This window comes from Pseudoliparis swirei, chromosome 20 (assembly GCF_029220125.1).
Source record: "Pseudoliparis swirei isolate HS2019 ecotype Mariana Trench chromosome 20, NWPU_hadal_v1, whole genome shotgun sequence".
Taxonomy (NCBI): domain Eukaryota; kingdom Metazoa; phylum Chordata; class Actinopteri; order Perciformes; family Liparidae; genus Pseudoliparis; species Pseudoliparis swirei.
Genome location: NC_079407.1, coordinates 10,964,092 through 10,990,181, shown reverse-complemented (window position 1 = coordinate 10,990,181; position 26,090 = coordinate 10,964,092). Strand labels below are relative to the sequence as shown.

General features: G+C 43.2%; 1 protein-coding gene across 8 annotated transcripts in view; it reads left to right on the top strand.

Moving 5' to 3' along the window:
* The window catches only part of brip1 (BRCA1 interacting helicase 1), a 104,006-nt gene that overhangs the window by 13,483 nt on the left and 64,433 nt on the right, over positions 1-26,090 (top strand). For all 8 annotated transcript variants that reach the window (XM_056440601.1, XM_056440599.1, XM_056440598.1 and 5 more), the window contains 10 exons: positions 600-872; positions 2,117-2,338; positions 2,552-2,751; positions 2,841-2,973; positions 3,543-3,700; positions 3,821-3,995; positions 4,200-4,340; positions 4,697-4,858; positions 18,302-18,464; positions 18,648-18,769. In XM_056440601.1, coding sequence (XP_056296576.1) covers positions 600-872; positions 2,117-2,338; positions 2,552-2,751; positions 2,841-2,973; positions 3,543-3,700; positions 3,821-3,995; positions 4,200-4,340; positions 4,697-4,858; positions 18,302-18,464; positions 18,648-18,769 — 1,749 coding nt within the window. The remainder of the gene's footprint in view (positions 1-599; positions 873-2,116; positions 2,339-2,551; positions 2,752-2,840; positions 2,974-3,542; positions 3,701-3,820; positions 3,996-4,199; positions 4,341-4,696; positions 4,859-18,301; positions 18,465-18,647; positions 18,770-26,090) is intronic.

Sequence of the window (26,090 nt, the reverse complement as noted above, 5' to 3'; positions counted from 1 at the left end):
CTGGAAACATGCATACTGATTGGAATCAAGCGTTTACATAAAAAGATGAGATGTAAGATGTTCATCTCGTCACAGTGGCTTTATAAATAAATAAGTACCACTGCTAGTTAGGCCTTAGAAATAGACAACTGGCCAACCTTCTCATTATTAAACAATGTAGCATGTATGTTTTGTTGGTGCGATAGTGAGGATGTGTTGGGCGGTTGGTTTTAGAGGGCAGCGGTGGATAGTTGTCGGTCTCGGGTACACGAGCTGTGTGTCACATCCATATGCTGTTTGGATCATGCAAAAAACACCAGGTGAAGTTAAAAAGGAGCTTCTTCAGGAAAACGTTGTGGCAAAGTAAACATTTATATGAACATAAAATAATTTATTTCCGAATCATTTGATTTATGTGTTTTTATACAAATGACCAATTGTCTTTTTTATTATTTGGCAACTAATTGGAGGGCAATGGGAGGCATGGATTTCGACTCAGCAGTGTAAAAGACAGTTGCTAGTATTTTTATTTCACCGAACAAGGTCTTGGACTCGGGTCCTGTGAGCTGTTGAACTGTTCAGCGAACCACCGCTCAGTATTTGTCTCTTTCTCTTTCCAGCCCCCTGAACCCTGCTCCCGCTGCCCGTGTCCTCCAGCTAAAGACGGTATGAAGGACAAAGAGGGTGACAGAAAAAAGAAGATTCCCAAGATCTTCTTTGGCACTCGCACACATAAACAGATAACTCAGATCACCCACGAGCTGAAGCGAACTGTTTACTCCGGAGTGCCAATGACCATCTTATCCAGTAGAGGTCACACATGTGTCAACGTAGAGGTGGCGCCTCACTTCAACCGCAATGAACGCTGCAAGGATCTGCTGCAGGCCAAAGATGTGAGGATGAACACTTACATACACACTTTAAGCTCTAAGTAATACCCAACCTGAAACCTGCCCTATTGATAGTCATTCCCTGTTTGTTTTTTTGAGAAACGAAACACTTGTAAACCCCATGCTGTCCTAAAGTCGAGGCTCCTCCTGTAACTATGTCAGTGGAGGTGTTTGCCTCCCATGGCAATAGCTGGCTCAGTCAGTACCCCTCACTTGAGTGGTGCTACTGATGCTCTGTGTGTCCATTCTAGTTAGTGTCAGGTGGCCATGCTGTGTCGACGCACAGATTCCGACATGGACGACGTCAGTCAAAACACCTCCAACTGTTTCAACTGCACTGTAACCTGTCATGACTTTCCCAAATGTGGCTGCATGTCTATTAATCCCCCCAACTCTCCTTTCACTGAGCTCACCATGTTCCATTTCAGCAAAGTGTCAAAGCTTAACACATGATTGTAAGAGGCAGACCATTTCATCCAGAGAGTATTACTGTGTCCGGAGGTTGCCGAGTCTACCGGTGTATAGACTTTGTGTTTGACTGTAACATCAAGCTTTAAAAATATAAATAACAGGGTGGGACATCTGAAGCAGACACCTCTGTTGACAGTGTAATTGGGGCTCGGTACATGATAAATCTGCCTTTACTGTATGAGTGTCAGGACATGTCAGCCACTACAATAACTGGAAGACCTGATCACAGGAAGCCTCTGAAGTACTGTATGCCACCTCCAGTTAAATTAGAGAAAATGAAATATAACGGTCTGTTGAAGCAGCATCAGGTAGAAACCAAAGGAAGCGTCCACACATACCGTCTAGTCCACATGAGTTGAGCAAAGCATCTTCAGTGTCTTTAGGTGGGGTCGGGATCCAATATGTCAACTTCGAGGGCCATAGTCTCTTAAGTGGTTTCGTCAAACCAAATTCTACCATTCGAGCACTTAGGTCAACATAAAGAAAGAAAAGTCTTCAAATCAAAATGGGTGAGCTCAGATAGTCATAGTTTTTGTGATCTTATGATACACTTGCCATTCATGAATGACGACACTGCTGACAAACCGTAGAGGTGCCTGGAAGTTGAGTTCCGGAGCTGAGCCCACATTTAGTTCCAGGAACTGGTCTCCAAAAGGTGAAGATCTGTGTAGTGTTACGTTCCTGCAATGAAATGGACTCTATTGGATCCGTCAAACTGCAGCTTCCAATATCCGTTAAATGTTGCTTTCTTTGAATGAAAAATGTTTGTTTTACAGGGCAAGTCATGCCGCTACTACCATGGTGTCCAGAGGATGCGGGACCAGCGCACACTACAGCGGGTCCACGGACTGAAAGACGCCTGGGACATTGAGGACTTTGTCGCACTGGGCAAGCGGATCCGGTCATGCTCCTACTATGCTGCCCGAGAACTCATGCAGGAAGCCTCCATCATCTTCTGTCCATATAACTACCTGCTGGACCCAATGATCAGAGAGAGTGTGAGTAGAGGAGGGAAGAGAAGAGAGGGTGCAGGAATTATAGAACATCCGTAAGGGAGCAACAAGATTAGTTCCAGACCATGTGGAGGGTTGAGGGATAAACCGCTTCCTCTTCTTCCTCTCCTCTCTTCTTCCTCTCCTCTCTTCTTCCTCTCTCATATTGTTCATTTTCCTTCCTCTTCCTCTCTTGCTTTTAATGGTCATTTTCACCAGATGGAGATCAACCTGGAAGGCCAGATCGTGGTGCTGGACGAAGCCCACAACATTGAGGACTGTGCCAGGGAGAGTGCCAGCTACACTTTGGATCACCACAGTCTGCTGATGACCAGGGATGAGCTTGACAGCATGGTCAACAACAACATCAGGCGATCCAAACATGAGTCACTTAGGGACTTCTGCTACAGCCTGATCAAGTTAGTGATTCAGTGAATGAATTGCTCATCTGTGGCGCTCAAAGTTTGAGTAGATCTTTACTAAGAATGTCTTTTTGACCACGGTGTAGCTGGATCCAGGAGAGCCACGGCCTGATGTCTGAACGGGGATACGAGAGCTCCTGTAAAGTCTGGAATGGAAAGGATGTACTGGGCATCTTTCACAACATGGGCATCACTGCTGACACCTTCAAGAATCTGAAGGTACACCAGATATCTATGCTTTACTTGTAGGTGTGTAATGGGACAGCAATCATGTTTACTGGCCACAGTAATCCCTGAAAATGTCCATAAATAGATAAATAATAATAGCCGGCTGTATAAGATTGACAGGCGTAGTAAATCAAGCTTCACTGTATTTCAGTAACGCCTATCAGATGTTTCTAAGACTCTATCCCCTGTCGTTTGCTGATTGGTGCAGTTCACAATTGTTTGGCTCAGTCAATCCCAGGCCAACATGTCATGGAGATACTTTGAGGCTGTGTGTCTCATTTAGTGCCAAATCTGTTGGTTTATTTTGGGTCGGGACAGAGCTTTACAGTCACTTCCCAATGTCGAGGAGAAAAAAAATCACACAACATGTTGACCATGCTGCAGGTGTCTATTACCATGTTTATCACGCCATTCAAGGCATTTTCACTGTGACGTGTATGCATTTAAAGTTTGACACCAAAAGGACGACTGTGCATGTTCTGCACGTTCTTGTTTGATTTTGGATGTCCTGTATTAATCAGCACTGTGTTTTATTCCTCGCATATCTTCCACTGTGACAGAAAAACCTGGCAGCAGTGTTGGAGAAAGAGGAGCGTTGTCTCATCAATGGTAAAGAGGAGGCGGTTCAGGTCCAAACCATCAGCTCGGCAGCCGTCATTGTCCTGAAAAATCTCTTCATGGTGCTGGGCTTCATCTACTCCTCTGAGGACAATTGCAGGTGAGAGACAAACTAAAGAAATCCGCTCGATCAAAATCCTCTGTCGTGCCAGTGCTCCAGAGTAACTATTGTAAATTGGTTTAGAATTGAACGATCGCTCAGGTGTCTGTGTCTCTGTAGGGTTGCTGAAGACTACCGGATAGCGCTGCAGAAGAGCTACGCTTGGACGAACCAGGTCCCACCTGATACGCCTGATGCCCAGGGCTTTGTTCGGCCACACCCCAGGCAACGCCACAGCGCCCGAGTCAAGACAGAAGTCCTCACACTCAGCTTCTGGTGCCTCAACCCCGCTGTGGTGAGAGGTTAGAGATGGCACATCATGCCATGTAGGCCACACCGATCTATTACTGGAGTCTATAAGCATAAATGTATGACTTATTGAGTCTGAAGTAAAGGTTACCTGCCAAGTGTATCACAACAAATATTATAAAGGGTATATTGATGCCATCATTTACACCTGAAACAGTCCTTGGAGGTTCATTGTGTCTGTATCTCCCAGGCTTTCTCCGACTTCCGTAAGTTGGTGCACAGCATTGTGCTGACATCAGGAACTTTGTCTCCCATGGGCTCCTTCTCCTCTGAACTTGGGGTGAAATTCTCCATCCAGCTGGAGGCCAACCATGTTATCAACAAGTCCCAGGTCAGTCGGGTTATTTGTGGCGCAAGTTGGTCGATCTGTGAAATCCCTCAGCTTCCTAAAAGCTATGTGTCAAAAAGAGATGTATGATGATATCATCAATTAAGTTTAAGCTTTAAGGTGTATCACCCAATTTAAAACATCAGCCCTGTCAACAGATCATACCTCTTTTGTCCAGCAGATGTCAGAGTCTGAGTATTTGATTAATATTGTTGTAACTTGGACTTACAACCGTTTTTTGAAAAAGCTGACAATACCAGGATATATTTTTCTTTGGGCTTCTGATAATGCACCGATATATTGATTATATGAAGTATATTGGTGATATGACCTCAGCAGTTCTAATGCCCTCTCCTCAGGTTTGGGTGGGCACTGTTGGTGAAGGACCCCAGGGCAGAAAACTCTGTGCCACCTTCCAACATACTGAAACGTATGCCTTCCAGGACGAGGTGGGGGCGCTGCTGCTCAAAGTCTGCCAGGTCGTGGCCAAGGGGGTGCTCTGCTTTTTGCCTTCCTACAAGGTAAATACCACAAAGACATTCTCCACTACAACAGGAAACATAGGGTGTGGAATTACTTATGATTACTTCTTATGAATGCAAAACAAAGAGGAGAACCAAACCACACGGTATATGATGATCATGGTGTGAGAGACGGAATAAGAGAGAAACTTCATTCATAACGTTGACGTTCAAATTGAATAAAGATTAGAATCCACTAATTAGGTCCTTATTAGTAATATACTACTTGTAGAATTTGAGTACAGTGGTGCTGCGTATTGTTTCTCTCCTAACAAAATGCTTTCGCTGAGAGAAGAAAAAAAAAAGGAAAGAAAATAGTCTGCTGCATGCAGTACAGACATGCATTAACACGGCGGGCTAGCAGCAAGCTAACAGTGCCAGTTATTACACTTGTATAACCACAATAAACACGCGTTGCAGTGTGACATTTCAGAGTCGTGCCTTACGACACACTGGATGCTTTGCCGTGGGTTCTTTTGCACCTGGTCATTTTATGTATGCCGAGGGTCAGGAGATACAAAAGTAATCCTGCATAACACTTTTAATTATGTTTTTAGTATGTTTCACACCACCGGGGTATCAGGTAGAGGAATGAGGCTAAAATATTGTCATACGCACCAACATTTCCACAACAAGATGAAGGAAGTATATTCTGTTCTACAGATGAACTTAGCGGAATACACAAATATAATTATATCTATATGTATTTGTGTTTGGGCAGTTATAAATCTAAATGTACTCACAATTACATTGAGGTGATGGGGAATAGTTTGCAATTGGAACATTTATTTCTACATCCTGCCACTGGGAGGAGCTAGAACCCACACATTTGAGTCATGTCCAGAGTTTTGGTTGTTTGAAGGTATTATATTAACTTGCTAAACAAAAAGTTGTTCAAAGCGTAAACTGGATTCCAATAGATGCCGCTGCTAATAAGCTGTGTCATATGTTACAATAGATCACAACTAATCAATAAAGGTACTTGTCAGGGTCTTGTTAAAAGCCGTCATGGTCGTGGAACTATATCCTCTTTCAGTTAATGGGGCGCTTCTTCGAGGGCACTCAGAGACACTTTGTCCCCCTTGTTTGTTCTGTGTTTTTGGTCATGAATAATTAATGTTCACAGTAGCTCAGTTGTCACATTAGCTTACTTAAGGACAAGTGGATTTCATTTAGCATTGTGTTTGTCCACATTGCACATGTTACGTATGACTTTGGTCACTAAGCAATTTTGGTCAATAATCATACTTAATGTGGGAAACATGATACGTTTGAGCTTAAAGTCATTATGACCACCTCCCCCACAACACACACACATGCACACACATAGACAAACACACACACACACACACACACACACTTGTTTTACTGTATTTTAATGCACTGCTGTGAGACGGGAGCTGCCACAACGGGATCAAAACACTACTGCTGTGCAGACGGGGCAGCAGCAGAACGTATTATGAAAGTGACCTAAGAGTGAGCCCATTTTTATTTGAATAGATTCTAGAAGTCATGTTTCCCAGTAATATCAACGGGGCTAAACACGGGGTGGCTGGCACTGTCGCAGATATATATACAACCTTAAACAGGATAAGCGGTGAAAGATAGTGGATAGTTTGTCTGCTTTCTAAATGCAGGACTGAGTGTAATCATCTTGCAACCACTTAGACCGTCACAGTTATTAGTTTTGCCCTTGGAAAATGTAGCTTTTGCATACTTGCATGGATTGAGTTCAACTTCTATTTCAACTGGTCACATGCAGTGAATGTTGGTTTGGTTTCCCAGCAGTCCTTGTGTGCTTGCTATCCAGTTGCATTCTCAAGCAGCTGATGACACCGCCATCTAAACTGTGAGGGAAAGCGAGACTCTGGGTCTGGTCGGTTTCTCATTTTACCTTCCTTTTTGTCAGTCTGTGATGCCAGCCGAGGAGCGACTATGCGCTGTGGGATGTTTTTCTTTCTTTTTTTAATTATTGATAGCCATGTAGGAGTCTTCTATATCGCTCTCTCTGCTGATGCATAAATATTTAATCTGCCGCCCGCTCTTAAAGATGAGGAGATGAAGGGCTGGGGTATTAATTGGAGCCTGTGGAGGACTCATTGGTGCCGCTGAGTCCCGTGTGGTTGTGTGTTGTGTGTGTGTGTGCGCAACACAGAGAGGGTAGGTCAGAACGGAGTGAGCCAAAAAGGCCTGCTGTGTCAAGGAGATGTACCTCGAGGCGAGTTCTCTGCTTCCACAAAATCACACTTGAACACACACAGTCTGTTAAGTTACATTTTATTATCTTCTTACGGCAGGTACAGTGCATCCGGAAAGTATTCACAGCGCTTCATTTTTTCCACATTTTGTTATGTTACAGCCTTATTCCAAAATGGATTAAATTCATTATTTTCCTCAACATTCTACACACAACAACCCATAATGACAAAGTGAAAACTGTTTTTTGCAAATTTTTGCAAATCTGTTAAAAATAAAGAACGTAAACATAACATGCACATAAGTATTCACAGCCTTTGCCATGACACTCAAAATTTAGCTCAGGTGCATCCTGTTTCCTCTGATCATCCTTGAGATGTTTGATTGGAGTCCACCTGTGCTAAATTCAGTTGATTGGACATGATTGAGAAAGGCACACACCTGTCTATAAGGTATCACAGTTGACAGTGCATATCAGAGCATAAACCAAGCCATGAAGTTCAAGGAATTATCTATAGACCTCCGAGACAGAATTGTATCGAGGCACAGATCTGGCGAAGGGTACAGAAAGATTTCTGCAGCATTGAAAGTCCCAATGAGCACAGTGGCCTCCATCATCCGGATATGGAAGAAGTTTGGAACCACCAGGACTCTTCCTAGAGTTGGCCGCCCAGCCAGACTGAGCGATCGGGGGAGAAGGGCCTTAGTCAGGGAGGTGACCAGGAACCCGATGGTCACTCTGACAGAGCTCCAGCGTTGTTCTATGAAGAGAGGAGAACCTTCCAGAAGGACAACCATCTCTGCAGCACTCCACAAATCAGGCCTGTTTGGTCGAGTGGCCAGACGGAAGCCACTCCTCAGTAAAAAGCACATGACAGCCCGCCTAGAGTTTGCAAAAAAGCACCTGAAGGACTTTCAGACCATGAGAAACAAAATTCTCTGGTCTGATGAAACAAAGATTGAACTCTTTGGCCTGAATGCCAAGCGTCATGTCTGGAGGAAACCAGGCACTGCTCATCACCTGGCCAATACCATCCCTACAGTGAAGCATGGTGGTGGCAGCATCATGCTGTGGGGATGTTTTTCAGTGGGAGGAACTGGGAGACTATAGTCAGGATTGAGGGAAAGATGAATGCAGCAATGTACAGAGACATCCTCGATGAAAACATGCTCCAAAGCGCTCTGGACCTCAGACTGGGGCGACGGTTCATCTTCCAACAGGACAACGACCCGAAGCACACAGCCGAGATAACAAAGGAGTGGCTTCGGGACAACTCTGAATGTCCTCGAGTGGCCCAGCCAGAGCCCTGACTTGAACCCGATTGAACATCTCTGGAGAGATCTGAAAATGGCTGTGCACCGACGCTCCCCATCCAACCTGATGGAACTTGAGAGGTTCTGCAAAGAAGAATGGGAGAAACTGCCCAGAAATAGGTGTGCCACGCTTGTGGAATCACACCCAAGAAGACTTGAGGCTGTAATTGCTGCCAAAGGTGCTTCAACAAAGTATTGAGCAAAGGCTGTGAATACTTATGTACATGTTATGTTTTCGTTCTTTATTTTTAATAAATGTGCAAAAATGTGCAAAAAACAGTTTCACTTTGTCATTATGGGTTGTTGTGTGTAGAATGTTGAGGAAAATAATGAATTTAATCCATTTTGGAACAAGGCTGTAACATAACAAAATGTGGAAAAAGTGAAGCGCTCTGAATACTTTCTGGATGCACTGTATATTGACAAAATAAGAACTGACCATAATATGTATTTGCCATTTTCAAGCATTCGCTTTGGTGCCATCCAGTAAAATTTGTTCAAAGAACACTTAAAAAATGTTGTGTATTAGCGCACAGCTCGATACATTTCATTTTTAAGATATCACGGACACACACACACACACACACACACACACACCTTCCCTGGTAGTCTGCACCAGTGTGTGGTTTTGTAGCTCTTCAGCCATCCAGTTAATGGAAGGGATCAATGCTCCCTCGAAGAAGGGGACTGATGGTTTATATATATAAAAAAAGAGGTGAAAAGATGGCGGGAAATACAAGATGCTTTTAAGGGAGATGGAGATAAGGGGCCATTAGGTGATGTCGCCTCGCTGTCTGTGTGAAGACGCACCCAGCGCTGGCGCCTGGGCTCTGCTGAGCGCGTGTCAAATAAAAGTCAACCCGGACTGTTGGGTGAACACCCGCCAGCACACACTGTGCTCAGCAGCTCCGAGGTATCTGAAGCACCAATCGCACAGCTCCAGAAGCCCTGCTATCTCAAAGTGAGACTGTTTCTGTCTGTGTTTTGGAAGCACTTTGAATTCATTCATTCATTCATTCATTCAGTGTGCATTTTCTACCTGTGAGGCGAGACTACTGACTACTTGGATCCTGCTAAGTATCTTCTTTAAACTAGTTTTATCTGCTAAAGTTACTGTTGTATTTGTTGATGAAAGCTCACTGATTGGATCCATGTTCATATTGAGTCTCATTTGAATGATCAAAAGCCAAAAAAAGCCAACGGTAAGTGAGGCTGCTGGCGGAGGTAATTTAACTTGGGCTCCTCTTGATTTTCGCCGGTTTGCTGTAGCGCCAGTGTGTGACTCCATCGGATTTAAGACTCGGAGGACAAAGACAGAGAAGTAGGAGCTGTCAGTCGAGTCTGGAGTCTTGAGGGTGGCTGATTTTTCTCATTTTTGAATATGTCTTTTTTTTACCTGTGCGTATCTCTACCTATTAGAATATAGGAGACGCGTCATTCATGTCCTCTGTTATCCTTCCTCCCCGCCCTTCTACTATACACACCCACCCGGGTCACAGGAGGCTCTGAACTGTCAGTCAGCCAACCGCAAGGCCGACTTCATCTCTGGTTTGCTGTGGAGCAGTCGCTTGACTCTGACTTCTCACTGAGACCTGATCAGCAGCAGACAACACGCCACCGGCTGCTCTCTCCTCCTCTGCCTCCTTAGCCACACACCCAGACCCTCTGGTGGGGGTGGAGGTACAGTTTACTCATCTCACCCACATGGTGTTTCTGTATCCCTACCCGCTTTATCCCACTGACTTTTGGGTTTCATCGGTGACGTTACTCATCGGTCCAACTTCACATTGTTGTTCTACACGTCCCTGGTTCTTTGGGAGATTTCTTGACTCCCTTGGAACCCTCCCCCCCAGTCCATCCTTCTAGCCCCCGCCTGTCAGACTTAAGTCCTTAAACAGGAAGTTACTAAATCATTCCTTTAACCTCTCTTCTTTATCTCCCTCCTACTCCTTCTCCCTCCTACAGTCCCTTGCTCCTTGACTACTCTTTTTTTCACAAGAAACTGCTCTACCTCAAACCTCTCTCTCTCCATCCTCACTGCGTGACTTATCTCTTACTCTCTGGCTCTACTCCTCTGCTACTGACACCCCATCCTACGGGCTCTCTGCTGCACTGCGTACATTACGCACCACCTAACCCTCTCCTCTCTCCATCCCTCTGCTCTCCCTCAGCCTCCCCCAACTGACCGCTTCTCACTGCATCCCTAACTCTCGCCGCAGACACTCTCCTCTCTTCCCTGTCTGTCCTTAACGACCCGGTTAAAATCCTCTCCCGGCTCCGTGGTTGTCATCGGACTCGGTCTTGAAGAGCCACCCTCTGACGGCCCGCGGAAAATGAAATAAATGCAAATCGAATCAAAGCGGAAGTTTGCTCTTATATCTCTCCTCCTCCTTCTCTCTCTCTCTACTCCCAAAGCAAAAAGCTTCACCTGACCAAATCAGTTCATTCTCTCTTCTCTAAAAAAAACTCTCTATCTTTTTCCAACTCCTCCTCCCCCCCCTGTCCCCCCCTCCCACTTCCTTTTGCTTTTGCCACTTTGCTACTACCACTTACACACAGATAGGCGCATATACGCCCTCTTACACATCCATCTTCTATCACCTCTCACCAACACTAACTTCCATCCCCTCTCTCCTCTTCTTTACCCCCCTTGTCCCAATCAAGTAGCTTGGTGACCTCCTTTCCGACCGACCACCCACCTCGCCCCCTCTTGACCCCGTCTCCCATTCTCCAGGCTCCTCTGGCTCTCAACTGGCTGTTTCCTCTGAAGGAGGCGAAGAGTCAACCTCCTGAAGAAAGGGAGCCCACACTAAACCGAGTCAGCACACAGACTTCTCCTCTCTCTCTTCTTCTCCTTCTCTCCAAAATCTTGAGCTTGAGAGCTTCCTCTCCCTATCTCACAAGTACAGTGACAACCTTCTTCTGATTCAAGTCTGGGCACATCACCAGAGACGGACTCCTCCTGTCTTCTGGCAGCTTCCACACTGCTAGAGAGCAGCCTCTCTCTCTCTGTCCTCCTCCTCCTCGACCTTTCTGCAGCATTTGACACCGTGAACCACCAGATCCTGATCTCTTCTGACCTGGGGGGGGGATCCTAGGCACACACTCTTTCTCTCTCTTCCTTAAAGACCGCGCACCCCGGGTAACTTGGAGAGGATTGAGCTACTATTCCTCCAGGAAAGGCCCCACCCACCTGACTATCACCTCACCTTCAACAGCTCTGTGTTGGCACCCGGACTGCCAGGAACCTCTCAAGAATCGATATCAACTCTCCCTCTCGGCCACAGCCAACATCGCATTTACGCTGCTCCTGTAGGTGATTGCACAGTGGCACTTAGATAGCACTTACTTATGGTACTTTTGTAGTTCGACTATGTTGAGGAAATGTTACTTCCTGTATTCTTGTTGTTCTTAGTTTGTACTCTAGGTTGAAATGCACTTATTGTAAGTCGCTTTGGATAAAAGCGTCTGCTAAATGACATGTAATGTAATGTAATGGGTCAATTTGCCCAGTGTAGCATATGCCTCCTGATTATTTTAGAGCTAAGGTGATGTTTAATATGAGTTTTAACAGTGGAAACTTCAGTCTTACTGCTGTGTGACTAAGCTGGAGCCTTTTTGGGAGGCTTAGAGTTTCAGATTTAACAGGTCAGTTGTCTCCTTGTTATGATATCGCCTTCAACCACAGTAGCAAAGTATGTCATTACGTTTGAAATCCAATTAAACATAATGTGGAAACTTTGGAGATTAAATAAGAAAGAAAGGCAACAATTACTACTGTAAAGTTACTTTTTAATCCATTATTCATTTAATTTAACAGTGAAAAACATTCATTCCAACCTCTCCGGGTCAAGATAATGTCTTTGAATTGTTTGTTTTTTCTGAACCTGCTCCAATGAGAGGAACAGCAGCAAGTTAAATATCAATGTTTTTCCGTAAACAGAATATCCCATTTCGAAAATTAAGATTAACAATATATGTCACAAATGTCAAATTATGATTATGTTTCAGCCTGTAGAGAATAGGCAAACAGACAATATGCAGTATTTACATAAGGGGAGTTCTGCATATCCAGCTCTGAATACGAATAAGAAAAGAGTGTCTTCTTTCTGCAGCAGGCTGTGTTTGTGCAGCCTGCTGTCCTCCCCACCAGCGTGGCCGGGATGTGTAGAGCAGACGACGAGGGAAGAGTGGAAGGCCAGAGGTGGCAGGTGGCTTCTCGCCACCATTCTTGGCGTGATGGTTACTGTGATATTTTGGGTCTAAATAATTTACGCCGTAACAACACGTCTCCCCTCGCCGCTGCGAAATGTGGCTCCTGGCTGCATGTTTCATTAATGCTGTCGCCTCCAAACCCGTTTCATAATTCAGCAGGCACTCGAGGAGCTGCGATGTGTCGCCACACAGCTCGCTGACACCAGGGACACGGGGAAGGAGATCGAGGGAGGCTGGATGCAAAGGAGGTGAAAGATGGGGAGATAGTAGGGGGAGATGAGAGAGAAGGATGGGGGGGGAGAGGGGGCGACGTGTAAAAGTGCGAGAGACTACAGTTCACTGCTTCTATCTCGTTGTTCCACCTCATTGTCCCAATTGGCAGGAAAATGTGGCCCACTTTCCTGTGTCACTGGCAGCGGCTGAGCATAGCACCTAGCATGTCTGGAAAGGGCAATACATAATTCACACTTTGTTGTGCTACTAAATACCGCTCATTCAATTTATGTTACCTGGGCCTCGTAACTGCTCCTCTTAAGAACGGCTGTCCAACAAATTAATTCACTTTTAAGTGACAATTTTATCGTCTTTTGAAGACGAGTACAACAATAGCTTATTTTCCTGAGATGCACTAATATCCTATAAAGCTAATATCTCTATATGTACGTATCCGATAGTTTCTGATTTTACATTCTCATTTCTAAAATACAGTGGAATGTAATTTATAGTGCTTAACCTAGTTACCATACTTGTTTGAAAGGCAGTTCTCTTAAATATCTGCTACCTGTGGTTTTCTTTGAAGAATACGAAGAGGTGTGTAGTTGAGCATGTAGATCGACATTTTATAGCTCAGTGCCAACGAAACACCAGGTCTCTGTCAGAGGTTGACCATGAATTATTCACGAAGGTGCCCCTTTGTGTAATTCTTGCGTCCGTGTTGAGTGTCAAACACTTGCATGGCTGAAAGCCTTTGCTGAAGGTGCCGAAGAACCATTTGACTCCACAACAAGATTCTCGGCTTCACACCTACATCCATGCAGTTGGACTGGCTCGTCTAACTGAGGGAAACACCTTGGTTGAACTTGAACACAGTCTAATGTGAATGTATGGATGGTGTTGTTGAACCAGGTACATTTCCTGAATCAGTGAGGATTAGATTTATCAAAACGGGTGGCTAGTTAGTTGAAGTATTTGATCATTGATGTCTTTAGGCCTTTTCACGATGACCAACGACCACCACGAAAAGAACATATTGTAATTCAACGTTATTGAACAGAATGGTACCTCAGATGTACCTTTTATTTATAATTAATATTTTATTTAGGTATTTTTACAGTTTAACATGAAATACAACCTTCAAAAGAATCAATGCATGAAATAAATACAAAGTTAACCATGCATCTGGCCAAGTAAACACAAAAATAAATGTTTAAGCAGGAAAATAATTGTAAATAAGGAAACATAACAATCAAAACAACAATGCAACACTTCGCCAACGTTGTCAGTCAATCATAAAATCGGTCCAACAAACAGATCTCTAGTAATAAAAAATATATATTCAAAGAGTTATTTTCACAGGGTGTGTTTATATATATATATATATATATCTTGGCGTCAACAACGTCCAAAATCCTGTGAGGTTAAGGAGGGCGTGTCACTTGCCAACTTTCTTATTTTGACAAACCGGTATATTTTGTCCATTTTATCCATCTAGCTATGCTATGGATATATCCCTTCTCACTCTCAGAAGGAAGGTCATTCTTTAATTATTTCAGTCCAGTTTTCTGTGAGGGGGGGTCGGTTTGTAACCATTTACGAGTTATTGCTTTTTTTTGCTGCTTCTGTTTGTATGTTTAGGAGGTACCTGTCCTTTCCTGTTATTCCTTCTGGTAGATTACCCAAATAGAGTGATTTGCATGTAAATTTAATCTGTTATCCCAGAATGTGTTGCATAATTGTCCAAGTGCTCTCCCAGAATATTTATAATTTGGGGCAGCTCCAGAAGACGTGGTGGTGATTCGCTGTCCCCTCCCTGCAATTTCTCCAGCATGTATGATATTTGGGCAGCACGGTGGCTCAGTGGTTAGCACTGTCGCCTCACAGCAAGAAGGCCCTGGGTTCGAATCCCGGTCGTTCCAGGTCCTTTCTGTGTGGAGTTTGCATGTTCTCCTCGTGCCTGCGTGGGTTTCCTCCGGGTCCTCCGGTTTCCACCACCATAAAGTCTTACAAGAATCTCAGCCTCAATGGATGTGGAGGAATTTTCCTGATTAAAAAAGTCATTCAAAAACCACTTGATAACTTATTCACAGTGAGAAGCAACCTTGCCTGTATCAGGAAATCTGTCATCCGGGTTTGTCCAATACCTGAATCTCGTTGATCAACTGGCCTGGCCATAACTCATTGGGGCCTTAAGAAGTAACAAGGGGCTGTGAAGTTGTGGGAACACCAGCAGCAAGGTTATATGAAGAGGCCTGCTGTGTTTCCAATTATATGGCATCCAAAAGCAACAGGCATCCATCATGGAAACTGACTCTTGGAGCGCAGAATGTCAAATATTTAGTGGGGAAAGGTGCGGTCATTAATGCAATAGCAACTACATGTAGCCTTATTAAGGTTACCTCGACACTAGAGATGCACCGATTCAACTCTTTCATTCCCTATTCTGATATACACACCTCGGTATCGGCCGATATTACCGATCTAACGTCAGTGTTTAGTTAATACAGCGTATGCCTCACTGTTTGGAAGAGACTGATACCATTCTTTTTGTGAAAGACAACATCAGGCTTAACTTCAACATTGCCTACTGACATTTGTGAAAATAAATGCTACAAAGAAATACATAGATATAAATGTACTGAATTGTTCTTTATCAAAATAAGGTCATCCGATACCAGATCGGCCTTTTGCCACCGATCTGGCTATTTGAGTCTTGAGTCGGACAGATATTCGTATCGGTGCATCAATACTCTAAACAAGGCAGTGGCCCCTTGGACTCTCGTTTCCCAGAGTTGCCTGTGAGAAGTGGTATTTAGAAGTTTGAGGAGGAGCCTGTGGTGGAGTTCGGCGTGTCATAAGGAGAACATTTTGAAGCCGAGGAGTCTCTGGATTCCTGAAGGACTCTATATTCTGCTGCCAGACTGAAAGGCGTATCTTGATAATGACAAAGAAACCTCATAGGGTCATGGACTTTGCTTTTAGTGCCAGCCAAGGACTGTCCATAACATCCACTTGGTCCCAAAGCACCACAGGACAAAGACTAGTAAGTGAGTTGTGGCATCAGCCATGCAGCCGCTTGTCTTGGATTGAGAGTTCCCTGTCCGCATGTTTCAAATTCAGTTCTGAGTTTTTCCTGCAAGCCTGGCAGATAGTTGATAGTTGACATTCCCATCCATGTATGATGACTAAAAGCCCATCCCCAAAGAGATGGGCTTTTAGTCATCATACATGGATGGAAAATTATAGTCTCATCTCTCGCATCAGAATAATACTCACAATTATCGTTTGGTCTTTCGTCCATGGCTGTTTGTATAGCACTGGTCCAATCTGAATGGAAAAACCTTGTTTTTAAAGGTCTTTGCTGCCCTGTTAAATCAAGTTTATATGATTATGTTGGCTGCAAGACTGTCCCTGTTGCATGTTTTTTCATCAGTGAGAGTTTTTCCTCGGTACACTTCGTGTCGTGGAATTCAATTTAGTTCAGTTTATTCTGTATAGCCCATTATCACAAAGTGAAAATTTGCTTCATAGGGCGTTACAATCTGTACACATAGACCTCCCTGTCCCAGGACCTCACATCAGCTCCTATCCAAGTGCAGCCTGGCAGATAATGGCTGTTTTGTTTAGAAGTAGATCTGCCTCAAGTACATAACATGCGTTATTCATCTCCCACTCAAGATGCACTGGAAAGCCATTGGAGGACAAACCGTTTTCTTGAAGACGCACGTAAGGGGTTGTGGGGTTCTTTGTCGATGTAACACTGAATATTTAGTGATGTGCAATGTTTTATTGATGCAAATTCCTGACTGACTTCCTTTAGGAGGCACCAAACTGATGTCATCCTCCCCATGCTTCATTTCACTACTATGAGGCATTCACACTGGACTTATCAACACTCTTGTGTTGCACTAAATGTTGCTTTCTGTATGGTGTTTATGAGGAGCACTTGAGTAGGCTGTTCATAAATAGAATGGATGTACTGTTGGGGACAAGATGTTATAGAATACTCCCCACCTTCCTGCATATGGTGGCGCCATCTGCATCTGGCTACTCTATTGGCCTGTTGAGAAGTTTTCTGCTGACTACAAGAAGAACTTCTACTTGACCGTATAACACATTTCCAATCCTGTGGAGCTGCTCTTTGATTGTGAAGCCATGCTTATTCAAGGATGTAATCTGCACACCACAGATATGAGTGGGGCCATGCTAGGATGAGGGCTTTTAGATCAATGTGCAGCGACAATAGTACAAGAACAGGGATTTTTTTTCAGATTTACAGCAAGTACGGGAGCAAACACAGGGAGCTAAATGCGTAGTTCTTTATTTTAAGCTCAATGTTTCTGACATTGAAAGTGTCATACGGTGTTAACAGGCATCTGACATAATGGATATCCTCCTATTTCGATCAATCCAGTTGTCTACATATTTCAATTCAGGTTTTTTGTAGAACCCGATATTACAAATTACAAATTTGCATCAGAGGGCTTTATATGCCATGTTACAGCGTACTTTCACGCTTCAAAGCCTATTTACCCGCTCGTTACTACAGATTAGATTAGATTTCACTTTATTCATCCCTGGGGGTGAATTTCTTGAAGCAGCAGCAAAACATTTTTTACAAGAAAAGAAAAGAAAATAGCAGGGCATATTACATTTAAGAATTTAAATAATAAAGGAAATGAAAATGTAAAAAATCAAATGATAGTCTATACGGTGTATCTAAAGTATAAAGTGACAGCAGTGCAAGGTTTATTGATGTTCAATTTGAGGAGGATTTGGCCAGAGGTGATTTATTATAAAGTGTTATTGAGGTTTGCAGGAATGTTCTCCTGTATCTGGAATGTTCTCCTGTATCAGGAATGTTCTCCTGTATCAGGAATGTTCTCCTGTATCTGGAATGTTCTCCTGTATCTGTCCTTGTGAAGCAGAGCTGAAGCAGTCTGTTGGAGAACGTGCTCCGCTGTCCCTGCAGTCGGTGGTGGAGAGGCTGGTCCGGGTTCTCCAATATGGACAATCATTTCTTCAGTGTCCTCCTCTCCACCACAGAGAGGAACAGTGGACTATTCCACCAATAGGTTAATTACACAAATTTGAATGTCAACAATTTTAATGAGGGCTTTGAATTGTTAGGTACAGCCCCGACAGTCCTTGTTGAAACGGACAGTGTTCAGCGTATATTGGGCGTGGATAATAAAAGCTTCAAAAAACGACAAACGTCATCACTGTTTTTAAACTTGATCTGAAAAATCAATGTTGGATCTCTTAAAGGCAGAACTAATTTTAACGGTATACAGTATACTGCTGGGGGTGCTTAACTTATAATGATCTATATTGTTTCAAAATATGAATGAACAAACTACTATATACTAACTAGAGCTTTAAAATATGTAATATGTCGTGCAATCCACCCAGTACAGGTAGTTCATGGGATCCAGTCCAGACCAAATTGATGGACTGACATTGGCATCTCGCTTTACATGATTCCTCCTGTGATTTAAATAGATGCTGGACAAGCTGCGAGAGCGATGGACCAACACTGGTCTCTGGAAGAAGCTGGAACAACGGAAAGCTGTAATCACAGAGCCCCGCGGTGGTGGCAAAGGAGATTTTGACGAACTGCTTCAGAAGTACTACGATGCCATCACGTGCTGTGAGGAAGAACGAGGTGAGACATGTTTCTGTCCCAATGACCTTTGGACCAGATGAATTTAAATTTAAGTTGTCATTTGGACAGCTGCACTGCTGCTGACATCATCATAATTTACGATGGAATTGTTCTAGGATTTTACATTACATTATATTTATAGCGTTGACACATACTGTTGTGTATGTGATGTATTTGTTATAGATGGAGCATTGCTGATCGCTGTCTGTCGGGGGAAAGTGAGTGAAGGACTAGACTTCACTGATGACAATGCCAGGGCCGTGATCACCATTGGAATTCCCTTCCCAAACATCAAAGACCTCCAAGTAAGTAGATTCAAAATAAGCCTGCTCGACAATGGCAACAATCGTAATCACAATGTCTTGATCAATATTGAGATCATGATTATGTAACACGATTATTCATTGTTTATGGAAACATACAGAGAGACTTTTGTGTGCATTTTTAAGTTAAATACATCAGTCTGGTGCCCTTTGAGAGCTACATCTAGAGGCTAGTTTTCCCTTGTGTTTAATGATATAATGTCTGCATAGGCAACCTCTTTTGTGTTAACATTTGAAAGTATAATAAAAAGTACTTCTAAGTATCTACTGGTATAAAAGATATTGACCAAATATCCGTATGGTATTGGGCAACCTTTAGTAACATATATATCTCTTCTCTCACGCTTGATGCAGCAAAGTTGTGCCTGACGTGACCACATGTTACACAGGTCCAGAGAGGTCCAGTTACTCAAATTGACATTGTGTCTTATAGCCTCCCCCATCAAATCAGATCAAACTAGAACGGCCACTCGGGAGAGCGCATACCTTCGCATATCACAAGATTGGGCATTGAATTATGAACATTTTGGCATTAGTTGCATGCCAATTGGATAGAAATTGACCGTGCTATGGTAAAAAAATGATTTTGACCTATCCATGACCTTGACCTGATTGATCCCAAAATCTAATCAAATGGTTCCCGGATAATAACCAATCATCCCACCAAATTTCATGCGATTCAAGAAGATGTTGACCTTTTCATGACCTTGACCTTTGACCTGATCGATCCCAAACTCTAATCAAATGGTCCCCGGATAATAACCAATCATCCCACCAAATTTCATGCGATTCGGTTTAAAACTTTTTTTGTTATGCGAATAACACGCATACAAATAAATAAATGAATACACGGCGATCAAAACATAACCTTCCGCATTTTCAATGCGAAGGTAATCAGATCAAATCAGATCAATGAACATTTCCATATCATTTCAAAGTAACATTATGCCTCATTCATCAACTGTTCTCAAGAAGAAATATCTTCTCAATACCAACTTCCAAACTTTTTCACCAAAGAACACATTTGTGCGCTGACATGCATGTCGGCAAACATGTTTGGTAATTTTGTTTTCTTCATTTGTACATTAGGATGAATACGAATATTATAAATCTTTTTATGATTTCTTATAGTCGTTAATATGTAAGAAATAAAATTAAAATAGTTTGCATAGTAGAGTTTTAGGCTATAATCTAATATTCTGAACTACAGTGAACTATTTTATATACAGCATTGTATTGTACTATATTTTAATAATACACAGTACAGTGTACATTAGTTTGAAAAGAGTTTCAAACAGTCAGTGGACTTCAGTATATTTCAATACTTTATAATCATACAATAAATATACAATGTCAGTGAGATGGTAATCTGCTCTGAGGATAAATACCTGTCTTTGTGAGCATCGGGGCGGAGCTCCGCCCGCCGTGTGTAAACAAGCCATTTCATTGGCTCAGTCAAGTGAAGCTATTAGTTTATTAACTTGAGAAGTGGCCTACAGCTGCGACCGCTCGGCACAACATCACCAGATGATCGAAAGGTTTTATAGGTATCTTTACAAATACCTGTACTTATGCATCATTAAATTATAGAACGGGGGTCGGAAAAGAAATCGCAGCACATCAAGAAGCTGCTGCCTGTATATAAATGTTAAAACTGGTACGATAACTTTACTGACTGCCTCTGTGTCTGGAAGATGTCTACCTCTTCTTTTTTCTCAACATGTTGAATGTCATGAACACAAAAACACATCACACATTACACAAACATTACACACACACACACACTCAATCCGTAAAGAAATCCCAAAGCAATGTTCCTGTGTGCCCCGTCCTTAGCAGAGAACGTTGACCTTTAAGTTTAACTCTCCCTGACGCCCACCTCTCCTCCCCTTTAGTCCTCCGCGTCCCCCCCCTGCCAGAGCACGATGAAGCTTTCACTAACCTGTTCTGTCAGCGTGGCACGGCGTGTGGGTGATTGAAGCCTCACAGGCCCTTTCACCTGAGCCAAAGCTGTCAGTTCCACCACTGTCAGCTCTCGGGCCATTGCCTCTTCTTTTTCATCAGTTACACTTTTTGGATTAGCGATATTGTGTTTGCACTGGTGGATAAAATATATATTTATATCGTATGATATCTTAGGCAAATGTGTCTTTAGTGTTACTGCCAGGCGACCATCTCGACTGACGATTGAAGCCAATGTCAATGTCCTAAACTTGTATTCTTTCCAATGGCCATTATGGGGCGTCTCCTCTGGTTGCAAGAAGTTTAAGTGTATAGAAGTCTTTGATAAAATGACTGCTTCTCTTATTATTTATTACCTCAGTTAACTTTTTAAAATATCAAATAAGAACATAAACTCATACACAGTCTTTCTATTAGTCTTGTTTTGATAATTGGCATCAGCTCACAGGAATTGTGCCCTTTTAGTATCAAGATGTTTCCAATAATAAGTGCTATGCTCAAGAAGACTGAGACTGTCATGTGTTGATGCAGCAATTTAAAGCGTTAGATATTACATTGTATGTATGCTGATATTTCATTGATCCGGTTGACAAAATAACAGAAAAAATACACAAGGTAGTAAAAAAAGTCATGTTTGACAAACAGCCCGACAAAAATATAGTAAAATCTAAAGTCAATGTACAATATCATAAAACTGATTTTTCTTTGTGATTCCGCTGAATCAAGTGTGTCCAATAATGTGCCTGATGGAGGATAAAACAAGAGTTACATGGATGGAGCAGAACAGCGGGAGGAGAATTGAAGAAGCCAAAGCTTGTTAGGGCCACGGAGGAGCTGACCAAGCGTGAAGAGACTCTGCATTTATAATGACATATTCTGTTCTTGAGCAGCCTTTGTTTATTTGATACATGTGCTCAGCCCCTCAGAGCGCCTCATCTCCTGACCCATCTGGTCATAATACAAGTCTGGTGATGGTGACTGATGCCACTTTGATTTTGTCCTGCTTTTTAAAGCCACTCAACAACCTTCAATTTAGTTTTTGTAAAGTTCCATTCATAACCACCATTAACACTGCATGAATTAATAATTAACTTCTGGATATTCAGATCAAACACCGAAGACTGAATGAGTATTCGGCGCTTTACCTGTCATACTATCCATACATCCATGTTGAGGAGTATATGACTCCCTCACCCTTTAGGTGGTGGATCTGATGCATCTGGTCACAACATTGACAAGATGAGTGTAGCCACAGAGCAAAAGGCTTGCATCTTCATTCTGCAGTGGTGCTGAGATTTCTTCCTGTATCTATATGAGGTGAACCTCTCACGAGCAGAACTTGACGACTTGTCTATGTCTTATGATGTTGACTCCTGTCAGGCAACAGCTAGTAAAATATCTGCCTCAAGTTTGTCGAAATCGTCCTGCCTTTACTTCACACGTTTCTCTTAATCCTCAGCTTTGCTTGTTCCTCTTTCGTCTTCTCTCTCGGCTCGTCTTTTCCTTCTCCGGAGAAACCCTGAGGGGCTGTAAAGATCTTTGAGCTAACCCCATTACACTGCTGAGAGGATGGAGACACGGGTACTAATGACTGTCAAAGCTATGCAGCTAGCCGCCGTAGCCCTCGAAGCTCTGTTGAAGGAGCACATAGAGTATACTGACGCAGCACTCTGTCAGCGATAAGAGGATCTTTAAGAAGCAGCACGCATCCACACATAGGCACTAATGCATGTAATGGCATAGTCACTATTGGATAGTGTAACAGCTCTGTTATCCCGTGAGTAATGGGCTGAATGTGGAGGCAGCAACACGGATTGTTATGTTTTAACAAAACCTTTTATTTCACATAGCGTTAAATCACTGGCGGTCGGATGAGACCTCTTGCCCAAGCTCCCTCTCTGGCGTCTCGGTTCCTACTGGTCTTTATAGAGAAGAGATCATCAACTGACGATCAATCAGCTGATGGCGATTAGACCTCGTCTTGGCACTGTTCCCCCCCCCCCCCCGCCGATCAATCCTCTGCAGCTGCGCTGCCACAGATAGTCAATACAGTTGCATGGAATGGTCGATTTCGCTAGAAGAGGCATTCGTGAATCGGTGTTCTCTCTGAGTAATGGGACATGGTTCTACATGCAGTCTTCTATACTGGGGTGGTTCTAAACCAGTATTGCAGAAGTAGCCACAACCTTTTTTTAACATAATGCAGCTCTACTCATGTGACTTGCTGAGCTACGCCGTCGTATCGCTGTTGAAACTGATCGTTCCTGTTTGTTTATTCTTTTTGCTTGTCAATTAACCTGGAAGTTATAAAACTGATTGGCGTACCTGGTGTTTGAAAGACAGAAACTCCATTGTGTGCTTAAATATTACCTATAGTCTGATTGACCGGTTGGCCAAGTGATCGCGCCGATTAATGCCAGTTTGAGAGAATCGGCATCGGAAGATGCCTGCCATCATTAGCCCAATTAAAATAAAGGTCTGCTGACACAACTGCAGGCAGAATTCTCAGTTTGGCTGCTGTGGAAAACAGTGAGCAAACACCAGGGAAGGCGTCGCTACGGGCTTCAACAGCTCCTTTGAAGCTTTCGCTGTGTGAACAGACGGATTGTCAACCGAAGCCTACATTCGACTAACAGGGTACAGGGCCGTCCACCAATCAGGATTGGTGGTTCCATCCCCGGTCCATGTTGATGTGTCCTTGAACAAGACACGAGACTTCTTGGATAGTCCTGCTGGACAGGTGGCACCTTACATGGTAGCTCCTCAGATCATTGTATGAATGGGTGAATCATGTAGTGTTGAAGAGCTTTGAGTGGTCGGAGGACTAGAAAAGAGATATACAAGTACAGGTCCATTTACGGCCCACGCGCCATCCCAAAGGAAATCACTAGTTTTGCTGGCGATGCGTCTGTCGTGGCCCGTCTTGGTTTATCGACCCCAATAACATGTTAAGTGCAACAAAACTCCAAAACCTTTTGTTTTTTGATGAGAGACATTTGTTGGTATATTTAGTATTCTGTAACCCAGATTTGTTACTGTGGTTTAACCTGCTTACCAGCAGTGCTACTTGTGCAGTGACTAATGGGGCCCCATGCTGCTTCTCTCTTGCTCTCTCTCTCTCTCGCTCTCTCTCACACTCTCAAATGAGCTGAAACAGAATAACCTGTTTGACAGCAGTGAGATCGAGACAACCAAGCTTCTTCCTGAAATAAAGCCTTGCGCTCAGGTAGACACTATATTTAGCCAGTTGAGCTCATGAACTTTTATTTGTCACCTTATTTGTAACATTGTGTTGTTAAACGTGCTCGCGATTCAATCACTGTGAGGTGGAAAGAAAGCAACTTAGTTTATTTTACTTTTACTTTGGGGGAGGCTTATGGGTTTAACTTAGGAACGTGCTTTAGAGGCAGAAGTGTCTTCTAAATGCGTAAACTGCCTAAAACACGTCAGCGTCGCGCAGGCGCTACGCTGCGATCAGAAGCGGAGATCAAGTTCTCCTATATGAGTTGACTGCTAAATAGTTCTAACTGGCCGTATCTGTCGAGCGAGCTCAAACGAAGACCTCAATTCTTCTTTTGCTGGACCTCTATACCGGTCACTCACAGCAGTTCTCCTCTCAGGACACTCGTGACTGTCCAGGAGACAAGCTGGGATTTCCCCCCCCCTGCCTCTTCTGGCTGCAGTGGCCCCGGGCTAAAGATGATCTACCCCCACCCCCCTTCTTCGTCATGGAGAGAAGCTCCTTTGCTTTTTGGAATTGTTTAACATTTCGTTAACTTTGGTTGGCACACCTGCTCATATAGCTCAAGACAATTATGGCTACTTTACAGTGACCTCTCAATACACATTAAATACAAGACTTTGTGATAAAGCATGTACAAAAGGCAGGACATTGTATTACAGAGTATACTGATTACACACATCACACATAGGTTATTTTGTAGAATAAAATCATTATATAGGTATTTTAACGATAATATCTGCTCCTGTTTATGCAGTCTGCAGCGTTAAAACACCTTTGTGCAGATAGCTTTGTTATGAGAAATAAAACATACATTTTAAAGGTGGATAATCGATAATACATATAGATGCTTAAGCCCTGCAGGGTTCTGGTGTGTTTGGGTCATTGAGAGGACAAAGTCACAAAACCCACAACCAACAGGATCTTCTTTCTTCGGTTAGGATGCACCGAACCCTCCTTTACATTGAGACCGAAAATGTTAACCCTTCTAGACATTAAGATGGATAACATTGATTTGTTTTATGTCCGTGCAGGCCCAGTGGCCCTGTTAATACACAACTACATGTGTGCTTGTTAATGGTCTATTCATTCCGAGCTCTCCGTCTCATGATCTTCATGATCTACAGTTCATGCTGGCCTTTGTCTTAGGATAAATTCACATTAAATTACAAGCCTTCCAATAATGTAACAAAATCCATTTTTTATGCAAAATGGTCATGGCCCGCTCAAATGATCGCGATCTGGCAATTATTGATGATAACAGTGACGGGCTTATCTTTGACTACATGATGGTCTGACCAACAAATAATTGCGATGGGAGTGTGTAATTTATTCCAGTTTAAGTGGGGGAACTCTTTAATTGAAGGCAAAGCGGTGAGCCTATGGTTGTGTTTTATTGTGTTTGACTTTTAACACATTTATACTGGCTTTAAAGCTTCACATTAGCACCGTATCATATTTCCACTCTGTCTCGCTCTGAAACTGATTCCCTCATTGCTCACGTACAGCACACGCATATGGGTACCTGGCGTGACGGTGTTCCTACGTTCTCACTAACATGTGCACATTCTCTCAAGCGCACACATGGACTCAGACATATTAATTCATTCGTTCCATGCCACACTCACACGGCAGCACCCCGTTGCTAGGATAAGAGGTGTAGGCCCACCTTCTCTCCATTTAAACTACTCCAGCACTTTAGACGCCTGCATGGCCTGCATTCCCAGACAGGCATAACTCTTAGAAGCTACAGCCTAAGCACATAGCATGGCATTTTACTGGCCTGTTGTGTTATTGTGACACAGATCAAAGGTTGAACTTGAGAAGTCCTCTGCGGCGAAAGGCCTGCCAAAGGTGGTATTACATTTATGTTGAGTTTTTCCAAATGGCATGTTTTACAGTGAACAGTCGCGTCCCGCATGAGCGAGTCAAACAATAAGTGGCTTTAACAAGCAATAAAAAGACACTTACAACTGATAAGGCATCTCTCTTAGTTTAATGATGGGCTCAGTCAACCTCTTGCTGCTGCCCTTTATTAAAGACAACCATGAGAGCATTTTAATTCTAAGGCGCGCAAGCATGTAAAACGGATGGATGAAG